General features: G+C 40.1%; 1 protein-coding gene across 2 annotated transcripts; it reads right to left on the bottom strand.

Annotated features, from left to right (window-relative positions):
* Positions 1-94: 94 nt before the first annotated feature.
* GCFC2 (GC-rich sequence DNA-binding factor 2) lies at positions 95-23,107 on the bottom strand. Of its 2 annotated transcripts, none has more exons than XM_074581998.1 (18): positions 22,687-23,107; positions 20,981-21,088; positions 19,526-19,687; positions 18,651-18,869; positions 17,506-17,591; positions 15,903-16,018; positions 13,971-14,157; positions 12,912-13,035; positions 11,169-11,247; positions 9,855-9,967; positions 8,871-9,070; positions 7,972-8,125; positions 7,581-7,702; positions 6,321-6,397; positions 5,458-5,524; positions 2,241-2,387; positions 1,761-1,885; positions 95-1,396 (listed from the first exon to the last, which is right to left on the bottom strand). In XM_074581998.1, the coding sequence occupies exons 1-18, from the start codon at positions 23,036-23,038 to the stop codon at positions 1,282-1,284; spliced, it is 2,553 nt and encodes an 850-aa protein (XP_074438099.1). In that variant the 5' UTR covers positions 23,039-23,107; the 3' UTR covers positions 95-1,281. The 2 variants fall into 2 exon arrangements, with proteins under 2 accessions (XP_074438099.1, XP_074438100.1); XM_074581999.1 differs by having other exon boundaries at positions 7,972-8,122.
* Positions 23,108-23,886: the final 779 nt, after the last annotated feature.

The raw sequence follows: 23,886 nt of genomic DNA, 5'->3' as shown, positions 1-23,886 counted from the left end.
ATAAGGCCTCAAGGGAATGAAGGCTAACGGTGTCCGAATCTTCTTTCGTACTTCTAATACCGTTCTTTCCCCCTTGAGGAATTGACATGTAGGATTCTCATTAACACAGCAAAATATTTTTACTTTATTTTGAAAATAAACAATTATTTTAAAAGTCCTCTTGTCTGTAACACTGATTAAAGTATTTACAATTAAAATATTTTACAAAAATATAGTTTTTAACTTAAAAAATATAAAAGAAATCATAGGGATTAAGTCTGCAAGAAAGAGTTAAAAATCTAGTCCCAGAAGATTCTGGAGAAATACAGTCACAAGTAAAACATACAGGGTCTGTGATACACTGCAGTTTCTACAATAAAGCATCCTCGTTGCTCTGTAACACTATTTATTGCAAATATACAAAGTTATAAAATATAAGAAATCTAATAAGGGTATGATGAAGTAAGGAAGCCAAAGGAAGACACTCGTAGAACTTCAGTGACTACAAAGCAACTGAAGTTGTCCTGGTGCTGCTCGTCACCAAGATGTCTGTCAGTGGAAGTCTGATAGAGCGAGATGTGTGACAACTCCAGTCTGTGTCACTCGGGTACAAAACTATGCCCGTCAGACACTCTTCACTACATGTGCTCGTCCCTAGACGTTGTCTTCTGCTACTTCTTACCTCGCCGAACCCACATTTACCATCAATAAACATTCATGAGACTCCTCACCTGCGCACCGACTCCCCGTGTTTCTGGATCAGGGTCAAAACCCTGCAACGTTATCAATTCCTTCTCACTCGGGAAGACTTAACAATAGCCCCATCAAAAACCACTGCGGACCACAAGTTAGAAGAGCTCAATGACTGCTGAGTCAGAGTGACATTTAGCAACATAATACTGAAAATGGCTTGTAGAGCTGTCTACCAGCTAGCAGTGATAAACTTTACAGGCATTTTCTATCTTGCCAGGAATCCTTCCAAAAAGGGTAAAGCAATAAAGCAATGTCACATGTTTTAGAATGCCCAAACCATCGCTTTACTTTGACAACTGCAGCATCTAAAATGACTCCTTAACCTAGGAGTAGACAGCAGTAGAAGACATTTGGTAAAAAAAAAAAAAAAAAAAAAACAAAAAACCAAAAAAACCACACACACACAAAAACTCAAGCATTTAACAATAAGACAGTGATTACCACTACATCTTTGAGTAGGCACGACCCACTAATTAAACCGCATATTAGAACTGTTTTAGTGTGAATATCAGGTTTGTTTCAGTAATAAAAATGTTGCTTCAAAAATTTCTATTTCCCGATCATCGATTTGAGGTGTTCAAGTTTGTGCTCTTCAATGAAGTCTTCGACAATGTGCAGAGCTTTGACTTTCAACAGCAGGAGAAGAACTTCTTTTGTTTCATTGCTGTAAAAGAAAACAAAAGGAGAAAATTTTCATGTAGCAACACATTTATGTACCTGACTTAAGTACACTTTATGTTTATTAATTTTAAGAAGAGCCAGGTGTCTCTCCTCAGCCACTTTTCATCAGGTGACCATGGCTACCCTGATCACTAACTACCCAACATCTAGCACCTCAAACTACCATATCACACTAGAACTGCAGAAGCCTCCTTTACATTATGGACTCCATCTTTTTTTTTAATGTATATATGCAATGAGAACACCCTTAAAAGTGTCAAACATATGAGACTTGAGGAATTTAAGAAATATTTAGCACAAAGTATTCAAGGAAGTGCTTGAATCCTAAGGAAAGCCTTATCTACTACCTGTGGTTGTTCTTGTGTAGCGTACGGGCACATCGCAGCAAGTGCTGGCAGAAGTTCTGTAACTCGGGGAGAGTTGATCCGCTTTTAAGACTTTGGAACCATCTTTCTGGGAGGCACGCAACCACCTGTTCACAAAAAGAATATTTGGAAGAGTTTAAAGAGAAAAGTCTTTCTATACAACCAAGTCACATCACTTCTGACAGGGACTTCTTGGCAGGTTCAGTCATTATTAGTAGTGTGTGTTTTCTTTGAAACCAAGATTGACTATCCCTACAAGCAGTTCTTCTTAAGAACCTATGGACAAATACATGCTTTAAAATGCTTTTCTGTACCAAAGTCATTAAAAAAAAATTAAAACCAAATTTTAAATGTTTAAATGTTAAGTTTTTAAAATAGTCTATCTTTGGTTTCAACCCGTCTTCATAAAAAAAAAATAGCTTTTAGCATACGCCCTCTTTCAATGTACATGCTATCTTTTACCTTATTACACTTTTCTATATTATCTGGCCCTGGTGGTGTGTTCAAGAGGTTCAGAAGAAGGTAACGATTCAGCAGTTTGCTCAGTCCCAAATCACGGACTGTATCTTCTTGTACAATCCCATCCCAAAGAAGGACATTGGAGAGCAGCTGCAGGAATGAAGAAACAGAGAGTATGTATACCTGGTGGCTGGAGGTGTGCTAAAACACAGTATTACGAGTTTTATATAAGATAAAGCTAAAAAGATAATATTACGTCCATCCAATTTAAGTACTCACCACCCAGGATTCACACTTCCTACACTTACTGTCAGTTAAGCACTAATAAGCTGCATATAGTAAATCCGCTTATCACGTAGGATAATTAATTTTACATGTGTATATGGACTGTACCCTAACGTGCGTATATATGACCTCCCAAGGGTAGGAAGAGCATTTTACCCTTCTAATAGATTAACAATTTGCCCAGGCCCAAGTACAGAAGACAACTACATTTTATTCTTTTCTCAGTAGAGCTAGCAGCCAAATCTGAAAGCATGAAAGAATATTTAAGATATTCCCCCTACACGCAGTACAGACAAAGAACAAGTGGCATCCAATTCGAAGTGAACCTTCAGAGAATCCAAGACAGAAGTAAAAAAAGTTACACCACCTGCTCAGGATAAGACTACACAACCCAAGGGAAGTTGGCAGCCACGGTTCATTGCAACACAAAGATTTTTTTTTTTTCATTTGACCTCAGTATAATTAGGTACTGAGAGATTTCTCCTGTTGCCCCTATCACTATAAATCCTTATAACTGTTGTCATTTCTGAATCTGATGTAAGAACATGAATATTTTTTCCCTTAGCTCAGAACAGGTTGGTTTTAAGGTAACCATTAACCTCAAGGTATTTTACCCTCACAGAGGCAGCATGTTATCTTTACAGTCACCAGTCAAAAAGCACTCACAAAGCTTTGCACGTTTCCCCGGAGTATCCGATGGGACACTTCCATCTAACTGCGCGAGCAACTATGACTTAAATCAAAGAAAAAGAAGTGCTTCCACTGGCCAGCATCAATCGGAGAAGCACACAGCACAGTAAACAAGCAGCACGTTTTGAGCTACGTGCTGTATCTACACTAGGCAAGTTCGGCGATGCCAGGGTACGAACACTGGGCTCCCGGCACCCGTACTTTTGCATTAGAAGAGTTCCTGGCTCACTTCTCACCCAAGCCAATTAGCAGCCTTCCATACAATTTCTAGGCATAGTTTGTTTAGAGGCCATTCCTAATCATTGTGAAGATGGCAACCGGTATTGAAAGACAGAGTTTAACAGCATGAATGGGGGGCCGCACAGTGGCAGTGGGTCTCAGGGCCAGAGCAGTGTCAAGCACAGACAAGTTACACTAAGTATAAGTAGGTCCCAAGAGTTTAACACAGATTAGCTGCAGTACTATTTACCTGGGGGGACTGAATTCACACCTCCACTCCAGACAAAACGATGTGACAACTATTCAACAGATATACAGAGCAAGAACACTTTAAACTACTCTCCACTACCACCCCTTCAAAAACAACCGCTGTGACAACAAAGACTGAAATCAAAAGCTGAGAGAACTTCAACCTGCAGCGAAGAACGAACAGCACCCAGGTCTGACTTCCAGGAAAACACAAACACACAGTCCTAGAAGGTGGGAATCAGAATCCCAAGTTTGCCTTGTTTTTTGCTAGGTGTCCTTACCCCTGAGTATTAAGCTTCCTCTTGCTTTCTCTTCATCTGTCCATGACAGATTCCTGCACAGCAGCTCACCTCAGGAGCAGTGGCGGCAAGCCTTTTGCCAAACAGACCTCAACACATCCAACTTTCCAGGCTTTTCAACACAAAGGAAGCTCTGCATCATGACAAGATGAAGCCTATGCAGGGCTAAGCATCACGAATAGCAGGGGAAGAGGAACATTGTCTGGGATTTTAATGGGTTTTTATGCATCTAAACCTCACCTTCAGTAAGAATCCAAATCTACTCCTGGAGGAAACACCTCTTAGGTAGGAACTGAATCACAGGCATTCAGAAATTCCCAACTCAGCACCCCAAAAGTAAGAGTATCTGGATGTGCTTATATGAATACACAGCGATTATATTCTACAATAAATGGTTCGCTTAACCAATGCCATTTTATAAGGCAAATTGCCATTCTCTGTGACCACGGTGGTCACATATTAGCCCCCTTTCCCCTCGTAATCAGGCCATGAAGGTCCTGTGCACCAAGCAGACGAACCAAACAGATTTCTTCTTCCCCTCCCTGTCAGCCTCAGAATTCCTGGTGCCAGGCCAACTACTCCCCTCCTTACCAGCCTTGAAGGTCCCAGGCACCAGCCAGGCAGGCAGTGGTGATGACCCCGTCACAGAACAGGGAAGGTAACAGCACACAGAGCACTGTCTCTAGAATCATACAGTTACATGTCCTAAGGGGAACCTGCACCAGAGCTGCTGATGGACAGTGAGACCCATGAGCCCCCCCCCCCACTCAGTGGCCAGGGACACCTCTACTGTCCTCTGCTGCTTCTGAGCACTGAGTGACTCATATTCCATGTTTCAAGTCTAGATTATGACGACTGTTTTATTATTGATACTGCAAGCCTGATCTGCAGAGGGTCCAGATGATTAGGAACCATAACCTAAGCTGTGCTGTAAGTTCTGGGCTATGCTACCTATAAAATTGTGCTGCACTGATTCTGATTATAAAAATCCCGGGCTACTCTGATCATAAAATGCTATGCTAGGCTGATCATAAAATTCTGTTAAAAAAATAAAGCTTTAATTGCACCTACAGCTTACTGTCATCATCATCCTGCCCAGGATCCCCACAAGAACTTGTCTGTCCCCGTAGTGTTGGGTGACAGTGACTAACGAATACGATGTAAGGCCAACAGGCCTGGCTGACCCTCTCGAAGAAAGAAAAAATGAACCAGCAGGAACAGATGGTCAGATCAAAGCCTCCTGCAGAGGACGTACCAGTAGGGTGTTCATTTATAGTTCATTCTTAAATCATCACATGGACGTTGCACAGAGAACATATCCATCACTGAGAAGAATGGTTATCCACCCTAATAAAAATGTATGAATCTCCCAGGAATCAGAAGTGCCTGAAGATATATTTCCCGAATGACTGCAAAAATATTTTTTCACTAAAATTAATTTCAAAGAAAAAAAAAAACCAAACCACAGGTATATTTACCTTAACAGCTGACCAAAATCGTCTTTCCTGAAATTTTGAACATAGCAATGATTTGTCTTCCACAATGCTAGACATGGAAAGAAGAAAAAAGGTAAAATAAGGTTTTATTTTTTGTTTGCCTTTAAAAGACGATAAACAGACAATTGATCTTATAGATACTGATGAATGTTAATTCCGGCACATTCTTTCAGCAGTGACAGTCACAACCAGAATAAGGGCTACGGGAAACAGCTGTCAATTTGAACACATTATAATAAAACTACTACAAAATAATTTCCAATAAAATTAGCAATTGGAAACACCTGCATCTACATTTCATGGATTCAGATCAAAACATCATTGCTTAGAACCAAACATCCTACACCAGCTTTAGCAAAGCTTCTCTCCAAGGTGCATCTTAACCCGACATCTCCCAGATTCCTACTCATTCCCATCTTTTAAATAGTGTCCAGTCATAAGCATCAACAATATAAACCCTATTTTAGGAATGACAGGAGGAACTGGGGGACACACGCACACGACACCCAACCACCTAAACTAACACAGGTGCTCAGATCTAAGTTGCTATCCTAAAAATCAGACTGTGGACTTCATATACAGAAAAGCATTTGGTTACAGGAGCAAAAACGCATAAGACAGTGGAGTTACTCTTATTAGAAAGAGTTCATAAACAGGAACAAGGCTCCATAACCTTTCCTATAATAAAACAGTAGAAGGCATGTTTGTTCCATTACCTGTTAATGATTATGGTAATCATTAAAATGATTCCTATACAATTAATAGTATTAATTGTTAATACAACATTTCATCTACATCTGCAGGAATAAAAAAAAGTTTAAAAATAAGTCCTAGTGTCAGCCTACCTTTTAGGATACAGAGGAATAAAGACATCTTCCTCTACAGACTTCTTCATTCTTAGGACAACTGTGTTCATCAAATCCTATTAAAAAAAAAGAATTATTAATGCGTCCTCACAAGAAAGACTTCATCTTACATTTGTAAGAACTTCAACATTTGTTTTGTTCATCTCAAAGTGCAATATGCTAATTAGAGCAAAGTACAGTTACCACTTGTATATATTACACACTGAGACCATGAATATATTAAAAACAGTAGAGAAATCACAGCTCTAATTATCGGGTTTGGATTTTTTTCTAAGATCGAGTTATTTTCCTAAGTGAGAACTCTTTAGGCATGTTAATTTGCCAGGTAGCAGGAAAACCGTATAGATAAACAACAAAATAAGTTATGAACACAGAATTTCACAGCTTTTTATGGAGAACCTATGTAAAGAAAAAAAAAAATCATCACAGCTAGGACAGTATGTGGTTTTAGGCAACAGGTTTTTAGGTGCCAGAGTTTGCCACTTTTTTTTTTTTTAATTTATTTAAATTCTGGATTACTTTACTTTCTGTACAAATAGTATCATGGTTTTAAATCAGCAACATTTGGAAGGCTCAGTTGGAAGCCATAAACATTTTCTTAGAAGTATTTCTTTTCATACTCAGGGTCTAAACATCCACACATTTCACCAGTTCTATACTAGATAAACCTCCAGATTTACATCAGAATAAAACCAGAATCAGGCTGAAGAAGGGTTTGCTAGAGTGACTATGTAGGTTAAAGTAATTATTAAAAGATTGCTAAGATTACAAAGTAGTCTTTCTCATAGTCCATTAACCTTTGGGGATTTTAAAATTTTAAAATTCCGAACCTGCTTTATAGATAAAAGCTTAAAGAGTTGCCCACTGAAGCATTACTGGCATTTAAAGCTCAAATTTTGAAAGATAATCAAGTGCAAACCTAAAGTCTAACCATTGTTACTGCAGAGAAGCAAGATTAAATCTGCAATCAGATTCGTGCTCAGTACGGGTAGGATTCTTCTAGGAACAGGAGCTAATTCCTGCCTCAAGAGTGTCCCATCTCCCATCATCTTCAGCGACAAGAGCATCAGAGAGATGGAAGTTTAACTGTTGAATTTTCTTAATATAAAGTGACAAAACACACAAGTAATCTGAACTGAACAACTTCAGGAGAGTGTTCTAAGTGCCCATAGGCGCACGCACAGAAAGCACACACAGTGGATGAAGTTCTCCCTTCCCCAGTACCACAGGAGCTTTTACCTCTTTTGCTCGACTGCATTCAGTTTTGGAAAGGACTTGTTTTTCCAACACGTTTTTGCAAAGCTGTACAAGGTTCTTTGTCTGTGAAGTAGATAAAGGATCCCACACATTCTTTACAAACCCTATTAAAAAAAAAAGGGGGGGGGGATTTATTTTATTCATGATACGCAAGTGGTTATCCACTCTAGTTTCAAGGCATTACAATGTAGCCAAACTAAACATATAAAAACCTCTCACTCAGAGAAGAGGCTACCTGAGCCTTACTCCGTGGAACTAGGTAATCACTACAGCTTGGAGCACCATTATACACCTACAATTATTTGACAGCCATCGCTTATTTAAGGTTTGATTACCTAGCTGCAGTGAATATTTTCAAGACGATATTGAATACCTGTAATTTTTGGAAGAACAGTTTTTTCAATCACTCTAGGCAAAACTTCTTGATCAGGATCATCATCCCTTTTTGTTTTGGATATGTTTTTGGCATCACTGAATTCTTCTATAGCTCCGAACCAGGGCATTTCTTCCATCTCTGTAAAATTCTGCTGAAAGATCATTCCTGTTAGTTGTTCAGCTGGTCAGGATCAAGAAAAGCTCCAGCCAATGATACCACAGATTCCCACTTAATTTCAGATACACCCTCATCACTGAGTGGGCCAAACCAGCAAATCAGAAAAATGAAGTTTAAAGCTAGAATTAAAAGGGTGAAATTATTAAAGTGCCTTCAAAGAACTCAGGAGAAGAATTCTTTTTACAGGGGGTACTGAAAAGGAGCTAGAGGTACAGGGAAAGGAGAAAGTAAAGATTCCAAACACATGCTTCAGTTTCTGAGACCAACGCAGAATCTTTCTATTAATTTCTAATGCACTGTGCTATGTACAGAAAAAACATCTCATTTTTCATATTAATACATGTTAAAATGATTCATATACAAAAAGTGACTTGACAAGAAGAAATGGACCACCTTCTAGTTAACATACTTATCCCAGGTTCTGGAGTGCCCCCTACAACCCACACTAAAGTTCCCATACAGAAGTCATCCCTGAAAACAGTATGCCTCTGCTCAGACCTATTTTGGGCTGCCAGAAATACCCCCATGTACCACTAATTAACAAAGACAGATAAGGCAGAAAATGCGTGTTCACAAAGACGCTCCGGAAACGGAACAGGCTTTACTGCCTACAGCCAACTGCTTCAGTGCAATACCCAGAAGCACAGGGGTCACCAGTATATTAATACACAAACACACACACAACTTTTGAATAAAACAAAATCAGCTGGTGCACCTACCTCAAGAGGATTCCAGCTTATTAACTGAAATCTGATCAATGGATTTAATAGCTTAGGCAGGCAGAAACTGATATAAGCATCACAGTAAGAGTCGGGAAACTTCTCTTTCCATTCCTGGAATTTCAACAGGATTTTTCTGATGTCACAAAAATCTGCATGAACATCTTCAAAGATTTTCCTACTATCCTCTAAAACGTTATCTACAGATAATATTTATTGGGAATAAAAAAAAACAATCACAGAACTTATTGAGGCATACGCTGAAGAGTTTATGCATCTACAGGACATAAGAAGTATCTGTATGATAATTGCATTTGTCATTTATCTTTGACACATTTGACAGTGAAACAGGTTTTGAAACCATCTCCCTGTGAAACCCAGTTTCAAAAAAAAAAAAATACAGTCAGAAGACCAAAAAAGGCAAGTTTCTTCATGATCTATTCCACAGATTTATGTAACTACTATGTTTCAAACTTTTTACCACAGTGATAAAATTTCAGACATAAAATCCTTCTGCTGTTATTTGGAGAAAAGGTTTTATGCCTTTCCCTGCTCCTCTTCATCCACTGATTCAAGATAATTTAAACACCAGCCTCTTTCATTCGTGTTCATTCATGTTCATGCTCATTCAATGAACACCCTTTCATTCACTCTATCTTTAAAAAACAAATTGATTATACAAAACACATCGCAGCACTGCACTGAGTACTGCCAGATCAGCTTTGGCATGATGTAAAAGAGCTTATTTCTAGTTGAAAGTCATGTGTAATCCATCACAACGTAACTCATACTAAAAGAAAACTACAACCATCCACCTGTTCCTCCCAACTCATTAGAGCTGTCTGAATGCATTTCTTTTCTACAGCATGTAACTTAATATGTAATTCAAATGAAGTATCCCTTCACCTTTCCCACAAAAAAAATCATTAAAAAGTATCAGAAAGAGATTTTGTTCTAGGACATCACAGTGAGACTGTCACCAACCTTTGCTCTTCTGGAACTCAGCCACCTCTGTCGGAGTCAGCTCATCATCACTTGACAAGCCTTCATGGTGATCAGCTTCTCCTGAACATTCTCTCACTTGCCGTCTGCAAGACCTGTATTTTGTAATGAACTCACATCAGTTATCTTCCCCTTGTATGCTGAAGGAAGCTTCATGAAAAATAATCAGACTTCAAAAAATTTACTAAATGCAAGTTGTGAGAGCAACAGCCTAAGGAAATGCAATCAAGGACCAATAGCAATTGTATAACCATAAGGACACAGAAACTGTGGAAGAAGGAGGGTCTTTGGGAACCAACATAAATATCTCTGATATCCCCTATGAGCCATGTAATAACCTTCACTTCACCTCATTCCCTAATGAAGCTAATAACTCATCCCACCTGGAACACTAAACATCTAGCATGGTACTGGACACTGTCTCGGACAGTTGCAGCGTACAGGAAACTCCTGAGCTCTCAGTCCTGGATCACTTGTGCAGCAACCCACATAAAAATTGTGATAGCACCCAAGTGCCAGCTGGGCTCAAAAAAAAAAAATAAAAATACTGCCATGATCAATAGCTTGCATCTCTGCCACAGGAAAACAGTATATGGTAGGAAAATTATATGTATAAATAATTTCACATGGTTATTTACATCAACTAGCATAAAGGTTAAATGCTTCAAGAGGATTTTTTTATTATATCATTTTTCATCCACTAAAATGTCAAAGTTCTTGCTATTTCAAAGTACAGTTATGAGTTGAGTCACCAATGCAACTGACAAACTTTCAAAGCTCCAAATAACTTCGGAAAAAAAAATTCAGTAGCAGTCTCTGAACACTATAATATCCAAAATGTAGTATCTGGCCTACACTGATAGCAGGGGAGGGGCTAGATATTGCTTTGCTTCACCTGCCACCTTCCCCCCCCAGCAGCAACAATTCTGCCTGACTTTTTTTTTTTTTTTGCTATCTATACAATAATACAAAATATATTTCTGTATAAGTTCATAATTTTATTTATTACAACAGGACAGAAAAAGCTTCTGTCATATAGTTTTGTAAACAGCCTCACTTAAGACTTGTTAATTTAAAAATAACAGGATCTATTAGCATCAGATTCAAATCAACATGAAGAGAATGTCATTAACAAATAGATGATTTCCAAGTGCTTTGAGTTTTGGAAAGCAAACATCTATTTATTTTGTATAACCTCATTTAGTAATCCTACAGGTTTACATTCGTCACTGCATAAATGACAGAAAGCCAGCGTACAGTGCCTTAGAGTTAAGTGTACGTACGCATAATACCTACCTTCGATGTTCACACATTTCCAGAAGCTGTGTCTTCTCATCACCTTCCAAACCGCCATTAGTTGGTTTGTCATTCCCACCTATCACAAGACAGAATCAGCCAAAAATAAAGTGGTATGATTTTTAAGTTCCTATTTTCTCAATAGGAAAACACAAACTCTCCTTCTGTTGTTCTTCACTTGGAACACAGTTAAAGAAAAATCAAGCCTCCCAATCAAAACTCTTAACAGTCTCAAAAATATGCACAGTAACTATTACTTGTTAACTGCATATAGTCAGATGTGGTTGTTCCCTTGTAGCAGTAGATGAAGAGGTTTGATGACACTCCACTTAACACTCACCGCTTCCCAATCCTGGAAAAGGAAGTTAGTGCCTTCCACAATAGGTTCTTAGCAGCGTGAAAGGCGAGTCAAGGGATCTACCTTCATTTGTATGTCAAAAGTGAGACCATGGCATAAATTAGAATGACTTTCGAGGTTTGTTTCCAACACAGTAATGGAAGTTAAATCCCTGATTCACACTATTCAAAATCATTGCACTTAGATTTCAAGACCAGTGAGCTCCCCGCTGTCTCCTGTTATCTGAGTGGTCACTGACTGTGTGACCTCAATCACCCCTGCTCTGATTCTCGAGTCCAAACACAGCAGTAAAAGCATTTTCTAGTTGGGCCACTCATTTGTAGCACTATTTGCTGGCTGATATGTGCACAACACACCAAAAAAGTGTATTACTACTGACCTATTATCATATAAGAAAAAAAACAGCCTTTACATTATATTAAATACAACTAGGAACCTAAAAAAACAATTAAAAGTGCTGTTAAACATGCAAGCACGGTCTCATTTGTAATGAGCTGGAAGTAAAATCATTTTAATGGCAACTATTATTATGGCATTACCCTTTTCTTCTTAACACCTCCTGTCAGTGTGCAACACCATTTTGCAAAATCGTACAGGCTGCAAGCTTTCTCTCCTCAGCAGTTTATCCTGTGCAGTGAGAAGGCTGAACCCATATGATTAGTAGTTACCACAAACTGGTGCATCTGGCCTCCATCTGTTCCCAGCAGCTCCAAGCGTATTGCTCTTAGCTTTGCCTGAACAGTTTTAAAGGGTTTGGTTTTGGAGGCTGGGTTTGGGGTTTTTTGAAACAGCAGCAGCTAAAGACTCACATGGCATACAAACAATACATTGGGGCGCAAAGAAAATACAACATAAGAAAATTGCAATACTTTTTCCTACAGTGACAAAAGAAAAATAATCAAAGCACAAAACATGATTTTGTGTTTGATAAAACCCTTACACAAAGAGGCTTCTTTCTTCATGTCCTTCCCTTCACAAAAGTGTCACCTCCTAGTTTGAAATCCCCATTCTGAGCACACACAGCCGTAAAGACACTCACATAGAAGTGATGCTGCCAAGTAAACACACTGCTTTTTCATATATTCACGGAATCCTCCATTGGCAAGCTTTCTGCAACTTAAGACCTACTGGAAAACTGACTCCAACTCAGCAATTTCCCACCAATATTTATAAAAAAAAAAGTAAAGAACTAAAAATTGACAGAGTACTTGTTCGTGTTATGTTCACTATGCAACCAGAGGTATAGTAGAACACACCTACTGACAATGAGAAGGGGAAAGGAGATCAAAGGTGAAAATTAAAAACTTCATCCAAAACGTAACTGTGTATTTCTGCCCAAAGAGTGAATGTTTCAACAGGAAAATAACTTCTAACTCCATACTAACTTGTCAGATGCTGAATATAAGCAGATTCATTTTTCAGCTCATCTTGCCTTCGTTTCAATGCTCTCGTGGCTCGTTGCTGAAGAAGTACGTGTACAGCCAGTTCTAGATCATTAATGTACTTCAGCTGAAATGTAGCAAACAGGTTTTCAATTCATTAAAATAAAAACAGAATGAACAAAAAACAGTTTCCATGGGTTTTCAGTATAGCCCTGAAATTAGAACCAAAGTATTACAGACTGAAAAGTATATTCCTGGTGACTGGAGTTTTTCAGGCTTTTTTGTAGACTGAAAAACACAAACTAAATGCCAGCGGCTCACCACAGGACTATCTAAGACTTCATACAAAAGGTTCAATATCACACCACTGGTGCACTTAGTTTGCTTTTGAGACATTAGCCATTAAAGAAAATGCATTCATTAAGTAACATTTGTTCTCTTTGAACAGTTACATAGAGAAATTCACAATTGCGATGCAATTAAGTGACATAAGTTAGATTTAATAGCACTATCTATGGAGGATAAAAGCAGTTCACTTTCACTGAGGCCAAACTTTAGGCTGCTCCTCCCCTTCTCCCAGTCTTTATCTTTTTAAATGCAGAAGGTCTACAGTTCAGGAAAGAGATGCAGCTGATAACACACACAAATCCTCACAGACCTCTTAACTCAAGCCCAACCCAAACCTAACACGAGGTTACAAAACCCTGAATAAAGACATCTCAAGAGATCCCAAAAGTGAATTGAAGCGTCGCCCCTCATTCAACTTCAGTGCACTAGACCTGCAGAAAACTCCCTCTAATAACATTCTATTTTCATCCAACAGAACGTAGACAAGATCATAGCTCATGTCAGTATACCTATACTAGCTTGATCATCATTCCAGGTGAAGGTTGCTTTGTTTTCCCTATATTTTGTTTCCTGTTACATTCAAATTTCTGATAGAACCAATTTTTTAACCGAGTGCTGCCCCCCATCATTTCCAAACAAAAACCCCTCATCTTTCCTTGACAGGGTGCACCTTTATCATCTAAAAAAAAAAAAAGAAGAGGAAAATATACATACTTTTTCATTCAAACAGTTGATCAAGTTTTCTACATATGTCTTCATGGCCCTGTAGAATTTGTAATTCTGAGCTGCATCCGAAGACTTCTCTAACTCCTGGACAGCCATCTTTGAACTTTCAATGTCCTTCATGTATTTTTCATACTCCCTCTGGTGGGCACAGTGCACATCCTGCAATGATGTTATCCTGGAAAAGAGAAACCCAGACAACTAAAACCATTGCCAAGTTAACAGCTGATGAACTCCAAAACATTTTTCCCATTATAATCACATACAAAATCTTTGCCTGTACTAATAATAGTACTTGCATTTGACCTAAGCAGCATTGGAAGATTTACCCATGCCAACATTTGCAGAAGCATGGGGTGTGGACAAGCATCATGCTTTGGAGACTCAAATGTCACGTATGTGGTGCCAGTTTTGAAAATACCACTGACATTTTACCTGAATCCCTCAATACACCACACTTCCCAAAAAACATAAAAAGCCAAATTTTGTGGTATCACATTAAATGGATTCTAGGCAACGTAATCTGGGGAAAACTACAGCTCATGTCAGCACGTGGATACTAGTTTAATATAAGATGCGTGGATAGCAGTACCTATAAGCATTCACCATGTCCTCACTACTAAATACAAACCAACTGAGGACTCTTGCTCCTACTAGGTGATAAAACCCACAAACCTGTGTCTACAGCTGTCACTAATTAATAAAGAGGTAACACAGGAACATTCACATGTATTACAACTCTGCTTACTCTTCTTCTCCCCCCCACCTTACATAGCCTAAGTGATTGCTCAGCTTGAGCAAGCAGAATCAAGAAACAGACAACTTATTTCATTTCCCTGAAGCAGGGAACACTTTGCAATTAAAATAATTGAACTCAGCCATTGTTCTCTACCACACTACAAGTTAAAAAAAAAAAAGCCATTTTAGCATTTATCATGTTAAACACATCTATCAAGTTTACATCAAACAGGTTCCCCCTCCTCTTCTTGCTATTTTTAGGTTTTCCCAGTCTTGATAGCCTTATTCTGTATCCGATTCTGTACATAAATTCCCCACTTCAGTTAACTCATTCCACTCAGGTGGTTACAGCAAAGAAAGTATACAATTCCACAAAAATATTTAGTCCAATTTAGTTGCAATTCTTTAAACAAGCAGGTGAACGATGGTCTGTACAAAGCAAAGCATATACAGGGAGAACTCAGGGCAAGTCCATAGCACATATTTATGTTTCAGCTGTATAAAGTTACTTGTCTAAACTTATCTGAACAGCTGCTTCCTGGTGCTCTGAGAGATGACAGGGGATGGCTTACCTTAGGATGCCTGACCCCAGCTGTCCTTCTCACACACCCTCTTGGAGGTTCCCACCTCCATCCCAGGACACTTCAGCTGCCCGTACAGCAGCTGAACTACTAAAGAAAAAGTCACAGCCTGGCACAGGTTTAAAGAAAAAAAAAAATCAAGGCAGGTTCAAGTTTGCCTAAACAGTCTGCAGAGAATTTACTGCTGCTTTTGGAAATACTGAGCTATTTTTGCAGCTGGTGTAAGAACCACCAGAAGAGGGCTAGGATTGCCAGCTCCATCTGCCCTGGTTGAAGTTTTGCTTGCTTGGCAAACATTACATTGAACCAACGTTCCTGTCAAAAACTATTAGCACACATAAAGAGCTGCTGCTGTTTAAATGAATTCTAAATTATAGTCGACTAAACACTCTTGAAACGTCCAAATGCTCCCCTAACACAAAGCATTCCCAGGTAAAGTTAAAAATTTGTAGTACTCTACTGGACATCATAACAGGTGTATTAAACATGAAATAAAAAAAACCTCCAATACTCTGGAAAAAGAATAAGACTTCAAAGCTGTCATCTCTCATTGTGACAAAAGCTCAGACAACTCAAAAGTTAAGTTCAGAAAAGCAGGATTTACCTTTCAGACAGTCGCTTCTTCACAATTTCCAAGTTCACAGGTGGTAGAGAAACAGAGGGATCAAACTTTGGTTTAGCTACTGGAGATTTACGCAGGGAAGCATCATCATAAGTTTCCTACAAAAATTTTAACTGTTAATTTTTAATACACCATTTACGTGACTTTTCCCCCCGCAGCTCTATAGACCAACAAGATCTATCATTTGAATACACACGAGACATGACATAAAGATACACATTTCAATCATCAATTTTACTACAGAAAGGTTGTACAGAAAAGTACAACAAAAGCAAGGGAAACAAAGTGCGAAACACTGCATATATATGTTGTATAAAAAACATATAGCGCATAAGCATACAAAGAGCAAGGTGATCCATAACTTAGGGTACGCTTAAGTCGCTGTCTTGGCCTGAAAACATTAAGTTTTCAATAATGCTTCTATACTGACAGCTGAGACTTCACTAGTATTATGATTCTAAATATAAAATGTAGAAAGAAACCACAGCCAAGCAGTGATGATAATATCTGATTTTACTCATATCTTGCTTTTTTAAAACTATTTTAATATATTTATGTTAAATTATTTGCCATCCATTGATGATTTAATATTCTGTATTCTGATGGTAAACTTTCTGTTTTCCTCCCCCCAATAAATATGAGTGGTATCTTCTGACAAAGCCAGTGGCCAAAAGACTGTCAATTCTGACAACTCAGCTTAACTGTAATTATAACAAAAAAAGGATTCCATTGAATTTTAGCTTATAAATTAAAAGACACTTTACATTCTAAAACAGTAGTTTTTTATATAAAAGTCTAGCCAAAACACAATCAGCTGAAGCTATCAAGTCCATAATTAACAGGGTCTGCTACTAAAAATTGCTGCAGTTTCCTGAACAGCAGAAATTAACATTTTTCCAGAAACAAATATGAGGACCGAAGAACACCAATCATACTGGATTTGAAATTCAGCAGCAGAAAAATGTAACTTTCTCCCAGTCCTGTAACTGCTCCCCTTTAACAGGCAGAAATTCCTACAATTGCCTATGCTGAAATAAATAACCGGTCATTCAGATTTTCCAAGTCTGATCCAGAGTAGGTGATTCAAGCCAGAAACAAGAACTTCCAGCTTATCAGAAGATACACAGTTTATTTTTGCCAATTTACTAGAAAAAAACCAGACAGAATTCAGTTGAACTGTGAAAAGAGCTCTGATTGCCACCTAACAGAAATTTAGCATAATAAAATAGTTTTTGCTTTGCGACTCTGATATTTGTAGTATTTGCACACTCTTGCCTTCAAGATCCCTTGTACGGCAGCAAAAAAAAAAAAAAAACCAGGGTTCAGAATTTTATTCTCTGCTTTTAACAGTCTTCCATCACACACAGGTAGACAATACCCTGCTCTGAACAGCTAGACAGAGATTACAGATTTTCATTATCATCTTCCCCTATTTCTAATTGCCTTTTCTGTGGAGAATGAGGGCGTTACTTCCTAAAAGCCTCCCTAACACAAGGGCAGATAGGAGATACGACAGTACTCCAGAACAAGCTCTCTTGACAATGCACGAAAACAAATTTTCAGTGGTTAGGAAAGCATGTGTCACCTGAGAGAGTTTAATGGCTTTCTTTATTTGCTGTTCTTCCCACTTTATTTGTGCTTCATCTTCACTTGATTCACCGCTCACAGACACTAAGAGTGAAAACAATCATTATTAGATGTAATTACACCCTTTATCTATTTTTCCCCTCCCGTGTTCTCCTCCTTCTAAAGCAAAAGTGGTTCTCCCAACCATTACTGGTAAGTGATACACACAGAAAACAGCCAATTAAAAAACTGTAGATGGAGGACTTCCAAAAAGGCAAGGAAGGCTTGGAAATGGCTAGTGGGATTTGTAGAATTCACACTAATATTAATTTCCCCAACATACTGTTTCTCCGACACCCACTGCTGCAGTACAAGAAGCACAATCATCTCATTTTTATGTCTCAAAGCAAAGCTGTGTATAATGCACATAAATAAGAGTACAATTAGACTATAACACAGTGACATTATACACAGCAAATCCTTGAGTGCTCTAAAATGTATGCTCTACTATAGATACAAAAATATCTCTTTGGCATTAATTAGAATAGTAGAATCAGCTCATAGTTACACATTCCTTATAACTCTTATTCAAATAATCAAGAAATCCAGTCTACACCTCTGGTAGACCACAGCTTCATAAACACAACTATAAGCAGCTATAAGGGGACAAAAAGCAATGGAAAAGCCACACGTGCTTTGCATGCAATAGGTTTATTTATTTCTGAAAGGCTGGGTTGTTGGGTCTTCCCCGCCCCTTTTCAAGAACAGCCATAACATCAATGCAGGGAGAGCACTGGGAACAACAGACCAAAAGCAGCAGACAGGATTTAGAAAACTTCAGTGGGACAGTTTGTCTTACACCACAGCAGCTTTATTCACATTAAATGCTGTGCCTCCTACTAGGCATTTTTTTTTTTTTCAGACAACAAGGCCAAAAATCATTTTGTAAAGGTTTCTCAAAGCATCCTGCACCACCACATTCGTGAGACCTAAACCAGATTAGTGTCCCACACAAACATCAAGCACCAGCTGTACAGCTTTTTGCCAAGACCCCTGAGGAGCAAAGTGTTGTGCTGCACTTGCTCTTTACTGGGCAAGTCCCACATTCTTCCAGACATGAGTAAAACAAAGACACAACCACTGGCAGAAATGGCACAAACTCACCCATGTGTTCAGTCATCCTCTGCCTAAGAGTTCTTATTTTAGGAGCAAAATTGAGACTCCTCATATCAGACTCATCTTCACTCTCTAAATCACTGCTTTCTCTTCTCCGAGAGACCTGACGACTGTTCGAAACATCCAGTGGCAGATAATCTGCCTGTGTCCTGGCTACATGACGTTTCCTCCGAGCAGCATCAATACAAGCTGCACTGGGGATACCACCTGTATTGAAGAGAAAGAAAATCTAAGTAAAAGACATAAAAGCAACACTCTTTATTGCCCCTAACGCTAATAATCACCACCGTTCAGGATCACTGTAACACTGTGAATATAGGACACAAGCTGATTTTCTACTACGCTTACCATGTTGAATATACGGAGATGGAAAAGCATCTTTAAAAAGTGGCTCTCAGTACAAAAATCAAAACTCTGACTTTTTTCTTTTAAATGAATCCCTGTTAGCCTGTCCTCCTTTTTTCCATCTCCTAAATAAATCAAGGTTACTAAATTTAGTGAGTTCACAAGGGAATCCAAAGTCTACAGATCAGCACAAGGGAGGTTATATTTTAATCTCATGAGGGGAATCGTGTACCATTAAACAGGAATTTTTTCCTGCCTTTCTTCTGAAACCAATGGTCATAATTTCTGATCCATTTCCAAAATCAACACAGAAACACAACAAACATCTGCAACCAAAAATATCTGGGAATCATCACTATTCTTTCAGAAGGAGGGTAGCCCTGACTCAACACAAACAAGATGCCTACACCTTACGTGATTTAAGTTGAGTGTGATTCATCTCACCTATCTTGTCACGTACTTCAAACAAAGAATGTTGTAAAATAACTTTGTTTAAAAAAAAAATCCAGGAAACTGACCTGGTGATAAATCCTTCCTCCTCTGTGGAGAGCTGGATTCATTTTCAGAGTCTGAGCTGTTATAGTCCTCACTTAGTGAGGAATAACTTGCATCCTCCTCCTCCTCTTCTTCCTCACAAGTGGCCTTGGTGTTGTCAGTTCTAGGCTCCAACTGACAGATTTCTGTATTAGGGAAAAAAAAGTAAGAATCATGACTTCAGTTTCACCTGCTGAAATCTGATGTGCCATAACTGGTTACCAGTAACTATTTACGCCTTGCTGCAGCAAACACTGGTCACTTACCTATCTGTACCTGTCCTCATCAAAACACACCAAGTTTTCTGACATTCTAAGATAACCATTTACAAGCCAGATCTGGTCTCAAATCAATGCATCTGTCATAACCCTAAACTAATATGCCCTTCGGAGACACAGAGCACATTTCCATACAGAAAAGCAACGATATCAGCTCCCAGATAACAACTGATTAATATCCTGATGGCTCGCAGCTTGTTTGGATTAATCTCCCTTGACTTTACAAACTGTATTTAGAAAGAGGTTATTTTTATTAGTATTAACAACGACGGAGTCCTTGTCGAAGCTATAAAGGTTTCTGTCTGTCCGTCTTGTCTCCAGTTACCTTTGAATTATTTAAAAACATTGATTTCTCTTCATCTGTCACTACATCTTTAGTAAGTTATCGGATTACTGAACAACAGAATGTGCCACCTGTTATAAGAGTATGAGGCACACTTTTATAAGAAGTTACTACGAAAATTTATACCATCTCATTTGAATTACAATCTCAAAGGAAATTATTTCTCAATCTAAATTATTTTTATTTAACAGTAGCAATTAGGGTATATCTATGAATTGACAGAGGTGTCAAAAAGAGAATAGTGGGGAAGCAAAACACACAAAACCCAAATATCCAAATAGGAAACTTACTACAGTTCAATGAGACCAGGAATACTACCAGAACAATCAAGGCTATTGACTGCATTCAATTAAAATATTCAAATGCTGTAACAGCTAACTGTTTAATAACACTAAGTTCAAAGTTTACAAAAGACTAAAAGTACACATTTTCTCTCAATGCAAATACTCAAACTGCAATTTGACAGCAATAAGCACTGGACAGTTGCCCCACACTTTGAAAAGTGTGATGCTGAGGTATAAATTTATCAGAAGTTTATTCGCTCTGATGTACTATTGGGGTTCTGCATATGCAGGTCTTCTTAAGAAGAGCCTCTAAGTTCTGAAACTGTTTTACTAAGGTCATATAGAAAATAATTTCAGCACAAATAGACTGAAGTTATAAACCTGTAAAGTAACATTATAAGTATAATTGCGGGTTCAATTAACAAGTAAAAGACATCTAACAGCAGTATTTGTACGTCACTCTTCACAAACCAATTTTGTAATATATTTTCATATAAGTATTCCATAAAATATTTAACTGAAAAAAGTACTTACTTTTGCTTTCTTCAGTTTCTGTCTGTGCAGGCAGTAGGCTTTCCTTCTTTTGAATTCTAAAGGTTACTTCATTGAAGGATGGCTTCTTAATTTTAAAAAATTCTTCACCTATCCAGATACAACAAAATGATTTTAAGTAACATAACAAAGAGAGCAGTATATAACAAAGACAGCAGTATATGTACACATGTATTACATATAAAGTGCATGTAATCTCTACGTGCGCAGAGCATATTTCTTAAAGTTCAGGCTGCATTAAGTCTAACTACTTCTATGGCTTTAACACTCAAAATCCACCACCTCTTAATTTAAAATGGTGCAGCTCAGCCTCCTCAATACAGCAACACTGTACTGTTGAAATGTACTGTTTGTTTGCAGTCTGTCACATCACAGCGAGTCCTGTAAACTGCCCTGTGTCTTCACCCACAAAAGAAACAGAAGAGTCAATTAAACATTTAAGTTTTGGTTATTTAAGCTAGTGCATCATTAACTATGCTGGTCTCGTTTTCCCTAGCTTTCCCCAGCTCTACGAAGCTTTTAAACACTTCCCACCCAAAAGCACATGGACATGTGTCATCTTCAAAGTGCTTTTATATGCATTTCTCCTATAAACCCTCAGAGCAGCCCAATGCATAATCAGTAGTCCTATTTTTGGACATAAAAAGGCATAAAGTTGACCTGCTGTGCCCCAGCACACTGGTCTGGGGCTCAGGCTGCAGGAACACACAGCCCCCTGCCCTTTTGCAGGATGCAGAGGCGCAGAACCATAGAACGGTTAGAGTTGGAAGGGACCTTAAAGATCATCTAGTTCCAACCCCCCTGCCGCGGGCAGGGACACCTCCCACTAGACCAGGCTGCTCAAGGCCTCATCCAACCTGGTCTCGAACACTTCCAGGGATGGGGCAGCCACAACTTCTCTGGGCAACCTGTTCCAGTATCTTACCACCCTTACAGTAAAGGATTTCTTCCTAATATCTAATCTAAATCTACCCTCTTTCGGTTTAAAACTGTTACCCCTCGTCCTATCGCTCTGCTCCCAGATAAAAGAGTCCCTCCCCATCTTTCCTGTAGGCCCCATTTAGGTACTGGAAGGACGCTATAAGGTCTCCCCAGAGCTTATCTGGGGCTCAACAACCCCAACTCTTTCAGCCTGTCCTCATAGCCCCTCATGTGTTCCAGCCCTCTGATCATCTTTGCAGCCCTCCTCTGGACCTGCTCCAACAGGTCCATGTCCTTCCTGTGCTGAGGGCTCCAGAGCTGGACACAGGACTGCAGGTGGGGTCTCACCAGAGCAAAGGGGCAGAATCCCCTTCCTCGCCCTGCTGGCCACGCCGCTCTTGATGCGGCCCAGAATGTGGTTGGCTTTCTGGGCTGCAAGTGTACATTGCAGGCTCACATTGAGCTTCTCATCAACCAACACTCCCCAGTCCCTCTCCTCACGGCTGCTCTCAATCCGTTCTCTGCCCAGCCTGTGTTTGGGATTACCGAGACTCAGGTACAGGACCCTACACTTGGCCTTGTTGAAGTTTATGAGGGCCAACCTCTCAAGCCTGTCAAGATCCATCTGGACGGCTTCTCTTCCCTCCTGCCTCTTCATCCATCTGGCCCGGATGCTCCCCCCCAGCCTCTCGAGCCCGCTCTCCAGGCCGATAGGCTGTGAGGGCTCCGCCGGCCCTCACCAGGGGGTGCCGCCGCCGAACCCTTACCTTCCCGCTCCTCCTCACCGCCGAAGCTCAGCAGGGCCTTTCCCCCCGGCGCCAGCCCGGCTCCGGTTCGGCGCGGCCCTCGGCCCGCAGCCGCCCTTCCACTCTGCTCCCGGCCCCCGGGGCTACCCGCCGGCTCCTCCAGGGACAACGGCCCCTCCGCCGCGGCCCTGTCCCTCTCGGGGGAGGCGGCGGCGGCGCTGCCAGGGTCCCCCTCACCATCCTCAGGCTCCGCTTCCCGCTCGGGGGCTGGCGACGGGGCGGCGGCGGCGACCGGCTGCGGTTCCTCGTCGCTGCTGCCGCTGGAGGCCGCCCGCCGCCGGCTGCGGAAGTTACGCGGGGGCCGCCGGAACATGGCGGAACGGCCGCGAAGCCCCCCGCGCACGCCTCGTCTCCGGCGCGCGTGCGCGAGCGCACCCCACGCGCTGCCTCCACCCCACGCGCTGCCTCCACCCCGCGCAAACCCCGCCCCGCGGCGCGCACACACCACCCCCGGCCTCGTCCCGCCGGGAGGTGGGCGGGACATAGGGCCAGCTGTCCAATGAGGACGAGGGGGCGTGTCCGTCAGTGACGGTTGCGGAGGCGGGTGCTGTGAGGGGTGGCGGCCTGTGGTGGGGCTGGGGGAAGCGGGGGCGGCGGCGGCCTGTGGTGGGGCTGGGGGGAGCGGGGGCGGGATCCGCTGGGGAGAGAGTGGGAGGTGTTTCGCTGCCAATTAATTGATCGTTGATGTGTAAAAATGAAATTTGTTTGAAGGGCCGCGTTCATGCCATGGTGGGTGCTTCCCCCCGCTTGTTGCGAGGTCATCAAAAACGTACCCCGTTTTGTTATTATACCTGTAATTTATCAGGATTTATAAATAATTTAAATGCTAAATGATGTCAATTAATAATAACTGTATACTTAATAATTACTTCATAAATAATGTTTATAATTATGAATTATGTAAATTAATATAAGGACATAATTAATAATGCCTAATTATTCATGAATCATAGAATCACAGAATGGTTCGGGTTGGAAGGGACTTTAAAGATCATCTTGTTCCAACCCCCCTGCCATGGGCAGGGACACCTCCCACTAAACCATTATAGACCACTACACCATTATAAAATAGCTATTTCAGAAATATTAATCATATAAAATAATAATAAATAAATACATGTTATAATAATACCTTATTATAATACAAAGCTTGTTCCGTAA

Source organism: Larus michahellis, chromosome 3, assembly GCF_964199755.1.
Source record: "Larus michahellis chromosome 3, bLarMic1.1, whole genome shotgun sequence".
Taxonomy (NCBI): Eukaryota; Metazoa; Chordata; class Aves; order Charadriiformes; family Laridae; genus Larus; species Larus michahellis.
The sequence above is the reverse complement of the archived record's forward strand: the minus strand, read 5'-3'. Positions and strand labels throughout refer to the sequence as shown.

What these genes read in the sequence shown, in the direction of transcription:
- GCFC2 (XM_074581998.1), bottom strand. Translation starts at nt 23,038, where the DNA reads ATGTTCCGGCGGCCCCCGCGTAACTTCCGCAGCCGGCGGCGGGCGGCC. An exon ending in GAGGATGACTGAACACATGG is followed by an intron (nt 17,592 to 18,650) that starts GTGAGTTTGTGC and finishes TTTCACTCTTAG; the next exon opens with TGTCTGTGAGCGGTGAATCA. An exon ending in ATATAGAAAAGTGTAATAAG is followed by an intron (nt 1,886 to 2,240) that starts GTAAAAGATAGC and finishes TTTTGTGAACAG; the next exon opens with GTGGTTGCGTGCCTCCCAGA.